Below are 12,824 nucleotides of genomic sequence, written 5' to 3'. Positions count from 1 at the left end.
CAGACTCATGTGCAGCACCCTATCAAATGCCTTCTGAAAATCCAAGTAAATGCCATCCACTGACTCCTTTGTCCACCCTACTTCTGACTTCCTCGATGAATTCTAACAAAACCCACGCTAACTTACTTTGTCATTAGTCTCCAAGTACCTTGAAATCTCAACCTTAATAGGAGACTCCAACTCTTTCCCAATCACCGAGGTTTGGCTAACTGGCCTATAATTTTCTTTCTTTTGCCCTCTTCCCTTCTTAAAGAGTAGAGGTACAATTGCAATCTTCCAGTCCTCCAGGACCATGCCCGAATCAAGTGATTCTTCAAAGTTCATGACCAATGCATCCGTCAACTCTTCAGCATCCTCTCTCATGACTGTGGGATGTAGTCCATCTGGCACAGGTGACTTTGCACCTTAAGAGCTTTCAGTATGCCGAGAACTTTTTAATTTGTAATAGAATGGCACTCACTCCTACTGCCTGTCACTCGCAGACCACTTCACGCTGCTAGCGTCTTGCACAGTGAAGATATATGTAAAGTACACATTAAGTTATTCTGCCATTTGTTTGTCCACCATTACTATGTCACCAACATCATTTTCCAGTGTTCCAGTATCAACTCTCACTTCCTTCTTACTGTTTATATAACTGAAAAAAGTGTTTAGTGTTTATTATCCTGCTTTATATTATTGGCTTTTCTGCCCTCATATTTCATCTTTCCCCTTCTTATAGCTTTTTTAGTTGCCTTTTGTTGGATTTTAAAAGTTTTCTATTCATCCAACTTTCCCTCACGTTTGTTGTCTTGTATGCCCTTTCCTTGGCTCTTATGTAGTCTTTAAATTCCTTTGTCAACTATGGTGGCCTATACGTGCCACTTGAGAACTTCTGCCTCCGTAGCCCATATCTATCCTGCAACTTGTGACCTGTTCCCGGAAGCTTCAGCCATCTCAGCTCTGCCGTCATCTCCACTGGTATCCTTCTCCAATCTACCTGGGTAAGCTTCTCTCTCGTGCCTCTGTAATTCCCTTTATTCCATTGCGATACTGATACTGTAAGTTATGCTTCTCCCTCTCAAACTGCAGAATCAATTCATTCATTCATTCAAATGATGATCACTACCTCTTAAGGGTTCTTTTACATTAAGCTCCCTCACAGGATCAGGGTTATTGCACAACACCCAATCAAAGATAGCCCTTCCCTGAGTATTGCTAAGCACAAACTGCTCTAAAACGCTAACTCATCGGAATTCAGTAAAGTCCCTCTCTTGCGATCCAACTCCTGAAGTTTGTTTGATTTTCTTATTCCGCGAGCATATTGAAGTCCCCCATTACAATTGCGTCATCACATTTATTACATGCCTTTTCCAGCTCCCTTTGCAATCTCAACCCCACACCTTCGCTACTATTTGCAGGGCAATAAAGGATTCCCATAAATCTTTTTTTTTTAACCGTTGCGGATTCTTATGTCCACCCACAAAGATTCAACATTCTCTGACCCTATGCCATCACTTTTCTAAAGATGTGATTCTATCTCGAACCAACACAGCTACAATACCACCGCCTATGCCTTCCTGCCTGTCCTTTCGACAAGATGTACATCCTGTACCGTTAAGCTCCCAACTGTGGTCTTCTTTCAGCCACGACTCAGTGATGCCCGCAACATCATACCGACCAATCTCTGATTGCGCCAAGCGTTCGTCCAGCCTATTCCGAACGCTGTGCGCATTTAAATACAATGCGTTCAGTCCTGCATCTGCGTCCTTTTGAATTTAGTCTATGTGGTCCAATTGAACACTTTGCTCTGTCCAGATTTGAACCCAGTCATTGGCTTGTCCTTCCTTACATTCATGTTACACCCATCGTCTACTTGTAAACCTGCTGGTTCATCCACAACTCTATCGTCCGAGTTCCAATCCCCCTGACATTTTAGCTTAAAACACTCCCAACAGCTCCAGTAAATCTGCCCGTAAGAATATTGGTCCTCATCGGATTCACGTGCAGCCCATCCCTTTTCTACAGGTCTTACCTGCCCCAGAAGTGGTCCCAATTATCCAGAAATCTGAATCACTGCCCCCTGCTCCAAATCTTCAACCACAATTTCTCTGCCACCTCATTCTACTCTTATTTCCACTGTCAGGTGGCACAGGCAGCAATCCTGAGATGACTACATTTGAGGTCCTGCTTCTCAGCTTTTTACCTAACTCCCTATGTTCTGTTTTCCAGACCTCCTCCCTTTTCTCTTCCTATGTCGTCGGTACGAACGTTTGCCCCGACCTCTGGCTGCTCAACATCCTTTCTCAGGATACTGTGGACGCGTCCAGAAACATTTCGGACAAAGGCACCTGAGAGGCGAAGACCATCGGTGTTTCCATTTTCTGTCCACAGAATCGCCTCCCTGTCCCCCTGACTATAGAGTTCCCTATTATCGCTGCCATCCTCTTCAGCTTCCTGCTCTTCCGCACATCATCGGGGAATTGCCTGAGGTCATGTACCAGCTCCTCAGAGAATAAGAGACAGTAGACTAGTGCGGGGTGTGTTACATTGAGACTGGTACAGCCTGGAGAAGGAAACAGAAATAGTGTTCCTTTTCTGTGGCTCAGTACTGACAGCGTAATCCTAAAGGACTGTCAAGAACATGGGGTCCATTGTGAGAAAGGTAAAAGTCAGTAGAGCAAGTAGATGCCCCCCTCCCCCCACTGTTACCGTCTGCAGTGTTGCCCAGTTCAGCAGAAGCTGAGCAGTGAAAGCGGTGAAACCAGCCGCTCCACACAACACTCTCCTCTCCAGAATCATGTGTGCACTTGGTGCTCGCTGGAACACCGGGGAATCTGCAAACTACGAACAGAGGGGAGAGGGGAGCCTTTCACAGTGAAACTGAATCAGATCAGAAATGTTTCTGGGCCATCGTTCATTCTCAGACACTCTTAGCTCTGACCTCCCAATTTTACCCAAACAATGCCTTTAACAAGTTTTTTTATTTTTATTGAAGAAAAACTGTTGTGTGCTCCATGTTCATCAGATTGGGCATTGACAACCTATTTCTGTCCATCCAAAGATGTTCAGCAGAAACACAAGGAGACCCTGCGGGCACAAACTGAAACACTGAGAGTGAACACGATCCTGATGAGGGAGAAGGTGAAGGTTTTCCAGCTGGTTGATCGATACGCTGAGCTCACGGTCATTTCTACTGTTCGAGATCGGAGACTGGTGGAACATGAGCTGCTGGCAAGAGGCAGAGACCACGAGGAGTGGAGAGAAAAACATCTCCGCGGACAGCTGGAAAAAATCCGCACTGATCAATTATTTACGAGGAGTTTTCTGCAAAAATTTAAAAGATCTGTCTTTGGAAACAAAACAGGCATGTCCGCAGCAGTGGCCGGAGTCCCGGGGATCGGGAAAACAACAATGGTACAAAAGATTGTTTATGACTGGGCCACGGGGAAAATATACCAACAATTCCAGTTTGTCTTCAGTTTCAAATTCCGAGATTTAAACTCCATTAACTGCAGAATAAACCTGAAGGAACTGATTCTGGATCAGTATCCTTACTTTGGGAATTCCCTGAGAGAGGTCTGGAAGAACCGGGAGGGATTACTGTTTATATTCGATGGATTGGATGAATTCAAACACAACGTCGACTTTGCTGACGGTCAGAGAGATACAGAACCCAAGCACCAGTGCCCAGATCCCGAGTGGTGGTGTGAGGTGTCTGACATTGTGTACAGTTTAATCCAGGGCAAGCTGCTCCCAGGGTGTTCAGTGCTGGTGACCACTCGCCCCACTGCGTTACATTTATTGGAAAAGGCAGACATCGGTGTCCGGGCTGAAATCCTGGGATTTGTTGGTGAGGAACGGAAGGAATATTTCTTCAGGCATTTTGAAGATCAGACGGTGGCAGAAGCTGTTTTCAAACACGTGAAGGAGAACGAGATCCTATACACCATGAGCTACAACCCCTCCTACTGCTGGATCCTCGCTCTGGCACTGGGCCCCTTCTTCACACAAAGAGTCAGGGACCCACAGCGAGTTCCCAAGACCATCACCCAACTGTACTCCTACTATATTTACAACATCCTGAAAAACCACGGCCGTGAGATTGGGAACCCCCGTGATGTGTTACTCAGGGTTGGTCAGATGGCCTTCAGAGGAGTGTCCGCGAAGAAGATTGTGTTTACAGATGGAGATTTAATCAACTACAATCTGCAGCCTTCCCAGTTCCTGTCCGGGTTCCTGATGGAGCTTTTGGAGAGAGAGGATTCTGCCCAGAGCGTGGTGTACACATTCCCACACCTCACCATCCAAGAGTTTGTAGCTGCAGTCGCACAATTCCTGAATCCACATCCCGGGGATATCCTGAAATTCCTCACTGAAGCCCACAACACGACAGATGGGCGATTTGGGGTATTTCTCCGTTTTGTTGCTGGTCTCTCCTCTCCAATTACAACTCGTGGCCTGGAGGAGTTTCTGGGTCCATTTCCTCATCAAACAACCTGCCGGGTGATTGACTGGGTGAAGGAGGAGGTTAAACGCCAGAGTGGAAACACAAGGAGTGAAGCTGGTAAAAGGAGCCTCCTGAACACATTGCACTACCTGTTTGAGTCTCAGAATCGTGGACTGGCTCAGGCCGCACTGGGATCTGTGGAAACACTTTCATTCAGTGGAATGACACTGACCCCGATTGACTGCGCGGTCCTGTCTCATGCCATCGGACTCTGTGATACAATAAAACAGCTCGACCTGGAGAACTGCCACATTCAGTGTGAAGGAATCCAGCGGCTGGGACCCGGGCTGCACAAGTGCCAGGAGTTGAGGTAACTTGATTTATCTTTCACTGTGAGCTGTGAAAATGTTCCATTGTGTTGCTTCAATGTTAAGGGATTTGGTTAAAACTAGCAAAATCAGATTGTGATGAATTGTGACAAATGCCCGGGGATCAGTCAGTAATTCCCCAAGGACAGGAGGGTTCTGTGGTTCCTTGTGAAGGGATGTTGGAGACTTCATCAGATCAGTGAACAACGGCCATTGGTTTAATGGTAGTAAATCACAGGAATGGCCGTGTTTCTCGCTGCCTGTGACACGTCCATTGACAATGTTCCTTCTCACTGTTACCAACACTGACTGCAGCAGGTGGGTCAGAGATTCACACCCCCTTCCCAGTGAGGGACAAGAGACCGTCAGCAGACTGTCCCAGTGAGAAGGAAATAAATACCATTGTGAGATTGTCCTCCCCTGCCCTTCCCCGTGTGTGACTATCACCATCAGTCCACCTGTGTGACTGTGCTGACTACCAGATACCCAGAACCCATGGGCGCATCTCCACTCCCGATTGTGGGCCTCAGTTCAGACACACCCCTCCCGTACAATCTGTGGAAATATCCGCCGTTTGAATCACTTTGTTCATCAATTTGTCTGTTTGTGCTTAGACTTGGGGAGAATAAACTGGGAGATTCAGGAGTGAAAATGGTGTCTGCGGCTCTGAGGAACCTGGACTGTAAAATACAGACACTGGGGTAAGTACCAGACTGTGGGAGATTGTGTTTACAGTCACTGGGTGTCTGACACTGAACATTATTGTGATCATTAAATGTGTTACTTATAAATACTGGGGATTTGTACCATCTCCTGTCTCTCTGTGTCCCTCACCCTCACTCTCTCTCACCTACAGTCTGGACAAAGTCGGTCTCACAGATTCTGGTGCCGAGGATCTCGCCTGCGCTCTCAGTACAAACCCATCACTGACGGAGCTGAACCTGGGTTTTAATAAACTTGGAGATTCAGGAGTGAAACTGGTGTCTGCGGCTCTAAGGAACCCGGAGTGTAAAATACAGAAACTGTGGTAAGTACCAGACTGTGGGAGATTGTGTTTACAGTCACTGGATGTCTGACACTGAACATTAATGTGATCAGTAATTGTGTTACTGATAAACACTGGGGATTTGTACCGTCTCCTGTCTCTCTGTGTCCTTCACCCTCACTCTCTCTCATCTCCAGGCTGGGCGGTGTTTGCCTTAAAGACTCTGGTGCCGAGGATCTCGTCTCCGCTCTCAGTATAAACCCATCACTGACGGAACTGGACCTGGGTTTTAATAAACTGGGAGATTCAGGAGTGAAACTGGTGTCTGCGGCTCTGAGGAACCCGGAGTGTAAAATACAGAAACTGTGGTAAGTACCAGACTGTGGGAGATTGTGTTTACAGTCACTGGGTGTCTGACACTGAACATAATGTGATCAGTAATTGAGTTACTGATAAACACTGGGGATTTGTACCGTCTCCTGTCTCTCTGTGTACTTCACCCTCACTCTCTCTCATCTCCAGGCTGGACAGTGTCGGTCTCACAGATTCTGGTGCCGAGGATCTCGTCTCCGCTCTCAGTACAAACTCATCACTGACGGAGCTGGAGCTGGGATTAAATTCGCTGACAGACCGATCTGTCCCCGCTCTCCGCCGCCTCATACTGACCCTCCCGAGTCTGGAGTGGATCTGGTGAGTATTTGTGTTAATGTTCAATGTGATAAAATATCAGCGAATCCGCGGGTTTTCTGGTGATATTTGTCTGCGAGTGCTGTTGAAACATTAACCCCAGTCCCCTGTTACCGATACTGTTATATAATCTGTTTATTTCGTCTTTATTTCCCTGCTGTTTCAGGCTGGGGAACAATGAGTTCAGTGAGACTGGGGAGAAGGAACTGAGATCTCTGCAGGAACCCAGACCCGGACTGACAGTGACTGTTGGAACATCTGAATGTGTGAACATCCCCGCCCGCGGGATGGGGTCATTTTGGCCGATTCCCCGCCCTCCCCTTTAACTCCTGCCCTTACCTTTAATGGCCGCGCGCCGGCTTTAATTCCCAACGTTTCTGACGGAGCTGACTCCCGTTCAGCGCTCTGTGACTTCGGAAGCGGTCCCTCAGTGACGTATTTCCGCCTGTTGTCCAACGGCACAGCTTCCGCCGGATGTGCGTGTTCGAGACTCCCCCACGTGAGACCCCGGGGAATTACACAGACAGGAAGAGACCGGTGGCCGGGGCTCAGTCTGGGACACCGGTGTCCCGGGGTGGGATTATCCCGGGAGAGAATCCTTTTGCTCCCTTTGCTGAGGACGGTGCATTCGGCTGTCTGGCTGATATAATGATGTTAAATTGACAAATACCTCGGCAGTGACCCTGGATCTGCAGCGATCTCGGACACGACCCTAAAGTGTGATTTTGTAATCATCGGTTCCCCGATGCAGAGTGACGGTGAGAAACGGGACTGATTATTCAACCAGTCTCTCATTGTCACCGGACAGTTAACTGTGTGTGACTGTGAGTGAATCGGGAGCAGCTTATTTATTTTCGCACGTCAGCAGCTCACACATTGTTTAATTTACATTTGTCCTGATGAAATCAATAAACCGCTGTAACTGCCTGTCTTGGTGTTGGACTCGAGTCTCACTAGAGGAGAAACAGTGACCTGGGGTTCCTGCTGCCCCCCGCACCCGGTGTACTGCAAGAATGGGTCTGAGCTCCTCACACTGGTACAGCAGCCTCTCAGCTCCAAGCTCAGGGATGTCAGTAAAATAGTGTCTGGTCCCCAGGATCTCTTCACTCCCCATCCCCATCCAGGCTGACCACTGCTTCCTCATTCCCCAGATACTTACACTACCCTGACCTCCACCTCCCTGCGCACTCTCCTTGCTCTCGCAGAAAAAAAAACGACAAAGGAGATCAGAAAATGCAAACACGGGGAAATCTGCAGATGCTGGAAATTCAAGCCACACACACAAAATGCTGGTGGAACTCAGCAGGTCCGGCAGCACCTATAGGAAAAGGTACGGTTGACGTTTCGGGCCGAGACCCTTCGTCAGGACTAACTGAATGAAGAGATTTGAGAGGGGGAGGGGGAGATTCAAAATGATTGGAGAAGACAGGAGGGGGAGGGATGGAGCTGAGAGCCGGAAAGATGTTTGTCAAAATGGATACAAGGCTGGAGAAGGGAGAGGATCGTGGGATGGGAGGCCAAGCGAGAAAGAAAGGGGGAGAGGAGAGGCAAGGAGTTATAGTGAGAGGGACAGAGGGAGAAAAAAGAGAGGGGAAACAAAAGAAAAAAACATAAAAGATTATAAATAAATAAATAAACAAGGGATGGTGTAGAAAGGGGTGGTGGGGCATTAACGGGTTTGAGAAGTCAATGTTCATGCCATCAGTTTGGAGGCTACCCACTCAGAACATAAGATGTTCTTCCAACCTGAGTATGGCTTCATCTTGACAGGAGAGGAGGCCGTGGACAGACATACAAGAATGGGAAGGGGACGTGGAATTAAAATGTGTGGCCACTGGGAGATCCTGCTTTCTCTGGCGACAGAGTGTGGGTGTTCAGCGAAACGGTTTCCCAGGCTGCGTCGGGTCTCGCCGATATATAGAAGGCCGCATCGGGAGCACCGGACGCAGTATATCACCCCAGTCGACTCACAGGTGAAATGTCGCCTCACCTGCAAGGACTGTCTGTGGCCCTGACTGTCCCATCACACACTCCCGGGGTCGGACACAAAATGAATCTCCCTCCACTCCATCCCATCACAAACTCCCGGGGTCAGACACAGAGTGAATCTCCCTCCGCACCGTCCCATCACACACTCCCGGGGTCAAACACAGAGTGAATCTGCCTCCACACCGTCCCATCACAGACTCCCGGGGTCAGACACAGAGTGAAGCTCCCTCCACACCGTCCCATCACACACCCCCGGGGTCAGACACAGAGTGAATCTCCCTCCGCACCGTCCCATCACACACTCCCGGGGTCAAACACAGAGTGAATCTGCCTCCACACCGTCCCATCACAGACTCCCGGGGTCAGACACAGAGTGAAGCTCCCTCCACACCGTCCCATCACACACCCCCGGGGTCAGACACAGAGTGAATCTTCCTCCACACCGTCCAGTCTCGCCCTCTCGGGGTCAGACACAGAGTGAATCTCCCTCCGCACCGTCCCATCACACACTCTCGGGGTCAGACAGGGAGTGAAGCTCCCTCCACACCGTCCCGTCACACACTCCCGGGGTCAGACACAGAGTGAATCTCCCTGCCCACCGTCCCATCACACACTCCCGGGGTCAGACACAGAGTGAATCTCCCTCCCCACCGTCCCATCACACACTCCCGGGGTCAGACACAGAGTGAATCTCCCCCCGCACCGTCCCGTCACACACTCCCGGGGTCAGACACAGAGTGAATCTCCCTCCCCACCGTCCCATCACACACTCCCGGGGTCAGACACAGAGTGAATCTCCCTCCGCACCGTCCCATCACACACTCCCGGGGTCAGACACAGAGTGAATCTCCCTCCCCACCGTCCCATCACACACTCCCGGGGTCAGACACAGAGTGAATCTCCCCCCACACTGTCCCATCACACACTCCCGGGGTCAGACACAGAGTGAATCTCCCCCCACACCGTCCCATCACACACTCCCGGGGTCAGACACAGAGTGAATCTCCCTCCACACCGTCCCATCACACACTCCCGGGGTCAGACACAGAGTGAATCTCCCTCTTCACGTCCCATCACACACTCCCGGGGTCTGGCACAGAGTGAAGCTTCCTCTGCACTGTCCAATCTTGCCATCTCCTGCCCAGACATGGAGAAAAGGTCTCTGTAGAGTGAAATATATCAGCTAAATTCTCAAGTTGAAACGGATTAGTGAGGACACTCTCAGCTCGTAGCACAGGGACCACGGCCCCCTCCCCCCCCCACACACACACCAGAGGAATCTCTGTAGAGAAGGTCAGAGGGGCAGGAAGAGAAGTAGTGTAACGAAGGGGTGCACGGAGTGGGCAAAGGTGTGAGGGGGCACACACGGGCAGGGGAGTACAGGTCGATATTAGAACCCCTGCAGTTAACAATCACATTTGATTTCTAGGGTCCAGAAGTAGCTGAGGATGAAATCGAAGATGAGGAAAATTTTGCAAAACCGGGACCCCACCCCTTCCCGTCCTCTCCCACCATCCGCACTCCTAGGAGGACGCGGTCCCTTCCAGTCCGCTCACACGGGGCACGCTCCCAATCAAACTCCACCCTTGCCTATTCATCCCCATCGCCTGAACTCCAAATGGACCCCACCCCTTCTCATTCCTTCCCATCTTCCGCACACCCAATGGACCCAGTCCTTGCCGTTCACTCCCAATGGGACCCACCCCTTCCCGTTCACACCCAATGGGACCCACCCCTTCCTATTCACGCCCACTATCTGCCTCCCAATGGGGCTCCTTCCAGTTCATTTTCAACGGGTCTGTGAACCTGGAAACTGGCGGGGACGCCCGAATTCCGTGTTTGACAGAACTCAGGGCGGCGTTTACGGAATTTGACATGGACGCCGATGGGTTTATTAGTTACAAGGAAAGTCGAGGGTCGTGTGGATGTTGACGACTTTGCAAAACGGACTATGTTCCTTCTCCTGGCGGAGGAGGTGGATATTATCGGACTTCAGGAACTTCTGCACACCTTCCTGAAGATGGTAGGAGGTGAGGGAGGTTTATGGTGTGAAGGGATCCAGGAGTGTCCACATTAACTGTTTGAAGAGTTACAGGAGAGTCATTTATCATTGATGGTTTGTTTTGAAGAGAGAGAGAGAGAGAGAGACAAAGAGTGATGGTTGGACTGTCACGGGAGCTAACTTTGGAGATAATACTGAACAGCTCGAAGGTGCTCGACAGGACATTATTGATGTTAATTCCAAGGACTTGTTGCTTGCTTACATGTCCTCACAGACAAAGGTAGGAGGGACTCTTTGAATGACAGGTGATGCTTAGCACAGGGAAATAAATAGGAGGTCAGATAATACAAACCTCAGACACATGATCGGGACACTAAATGAGCTTTGTGGTGCCCACAGAGAAAGTGGGTTTTTGGAGGACCGATCAGGCAGATCGATCCAAGTGCTCTGCCAGTGAAGATTCAAAGGCAAGACCGGTGGGGAGTTGTCTATGTATCCGACCCTGGCCTGGGTAGACAGCTCAACCACACCGAAGTACGGTCCTCTTTGTTGTTAGTTCACAGTCAGTGACTTGTGAAGGATTTCGGAGGACAGCAAGAAAATCGACGGCAACAGCTCACCTCAAGACTCAACTCTCTCTCTCTCTCTCTCTCTCTCTCTCTCTCTCTCTCTCTCCATCGCCATCTCCATCGCCATTCAACTAAATTCCACGAACTGAACTGAACTTTACTCAATATCGTAAGACTGTATCTTTTTACCCCTAGACCTAAAGAAGCTTGGTTTTTCACACGTATATATATTCCACACTTACTTACATCTACTTATTGCTACCCTGTTTGATTTATGTTCACTTAGTTTTCTGTATTGTGTAGTTATTAATAAATATTATTAGTTTCTAGCAATACTAGACTCCAAAGTGGTTTCTATTTCTGCTGGTACTTTATTCCTGTCATGGGGTACGTGACAAAATTGGGGCCTATGTCCGCGATATGAACAAATCGGTCGGGAGGCTGGTTTGAATTGATTGGGAAAAATCCCTTTTGATTTGGAATTTTGATTTGGTTGTGTGGAAAAACAGCAGAAATGGAAGTTTCGGGATTTCTGGAACCGCCAGACCCCGTTTCCGTGAAGAAGGCTAGAAAATATGAGTTGCGGGACCTTGCTAAAGAAGTGAATGTAAAGAGAGGTATGATGAAAGCAGAAATTCAAAGGAAAATAGCTGAATATTATGTCTCTATACAGACACTTGAAGAGGGGAAGTTAAGGAGGTTTCCTGTAGTGAATGAGGAGGTGGAGGTACACCTGGAACAGTTAAAGTTAGAGAGGTTGAAATTGTAGATGAGAGAGGCAGAGAAACAGAGAGCGTTTGAAAGGGAGGGATGGCAACAGAACGCTCAGGTGGTGAACCGTGAGGAGAAGTTTAGTGTCAGTCGGGAAGTTAGGTTAGTGCCTCCATTTGATGAAGCAGAAATTGATAGGTATTTCCTACATTTCGAGAAGGTGACCCGTAATCGGGAGTGGCCGCGGGAGCAGTGGGCGGTGTTACTACACAGTGTGGTAAAGGGAAAGGCCCAGCAAGCATATGCAGCCCTGTCTCTTGAAGACGCAAAAGATTATGATAAAGTGAAGGATGCTGTGTTTAAGGCTTATGAGTTAGCCCCGGAGGCCTACAGCCAAAGGATTCGAGGTTTGAGAAAATCCTGGAACCAAACGTATCTGGAGTTTGCCCATGAGAAACGCGTATACTTTCATCGGTGGTGTGCTTCAAAAGAGGAAAATGAGAATACTGGTAACTTGAAGAATTTAATATTGATTGAAGAGTTTAAAAACTGCGTCTCGGCGGAGATAAGAACGCACTTAGATGGAAAAGGGGCAGCGACACTGTCAGAAAATGCTAAGTTAGCAGCCGAATATGCTCTAACTCATAAAGTTAAGTTTTTCCCCACTGAGATTAACCCACAAGGGAGTAGAGATAATCCACAGGCTAAACCAGAGAGTAAACCGGGGATTAGTGATAAAACTAAGGAGGAAGGGAAGCAGTCGGGGAGAAAATTTCCCAGTTTTAAGTGTTACTCTTGTGGAAAACCTGGCCATGTGGCGTCAAATTGTTTTGCTGCGAAAAGGGGAAAAGGAAAGGAGAAAGAGAAAACCCCAACTGCCGGCGTTCAGACGGTTAAAATATAAGAGGGACTCGAGAGATTTATTTAAGAAGGGTTTGTGTCTGTGAAGGAGGGGTCAAACCCAGTCCCAGTTAGAATATGGAGAGGTACTGGAGCTTTCCAGTCACTGATATAAAATAATGTTTTGGAATTCGGTGCTGAGACAGACACTGGGAAAGTAAACATCTTTAAGGGCCTTGGAAAA

The 12,824-nt window shown here is 48.7% G+C and overlaps 1 protein-coding gene across 4 annotated transcripts in view; it reads left to right on the top strand.

The window, feature by feature from the left end:
* Window positions 1-11,143, top strand: part of LOC140208497 (NACHT, LRR and PYD domains-containing protein 3-like) — a 45,686-nt gene extending 34,543 nt beyond the window's left edge. The window contains exons 1-7 of one of the 4 annotated variants that reach the window (XM_072277196.1): window positions 69-392; window positions 3,044-4,799; window positions 5,412-5,498; window positions 5,654-5,824; window positions 5,980-6,150; window positions 6,305-6,472; window positions 6,636-11,143. In XM_072277196.1, the coding sequence (XP_072133297.1) occupies window positions 293-392; window positions 3,044-4,799; window positions 5,412-5,498; window positions 5,654-5,824; window positions 5,980-6,150; window positions 6,305-6,472; window positions 6,636-6,795 (2,613 nt within the window). In that variant the 5' untranslated portion in view covers window positions 69-292 and the 3' untranslated portion in view covers window positions 6,796-11,143. Of the gene's footprint in view, window positions 1-68; window positions 393-3,043; window positions 4,800-5,411; window positions 5,499-5,653; window positions 5,825-5,979; window positions 6,151-6,304; window positions 6,473-6,619 lie in introns of those variants that run through there. The other 3 variants (XM_072277195.1, XM_072277193.1, XM_072277194.1) reach the window with 3 other exon arrangements.
* The last annotated feature ends 1,681 nt before the right edge of the window (window positions 11,144-12,824 follow it).

The sequence above is a fragment of the Mobula birostris genome, chromosome 13, assembly GCF_030028105.1.
Source record: "Mobula birostris isolate sMobBir1 chromosome 13, sMobBir1.hap1, whole genome shotgun sequence".
NCBI classification, from domain to species: domain Eukaryota; kingdom Metazoa; phylum Chordata; class Chondrichthyes; order Myliobatiformes; family Myliobatidae; genus Mobula; species Mobula birostris.
This window is presented reverse-complemented; position numbering and strand designations above follow the sequence as displayed.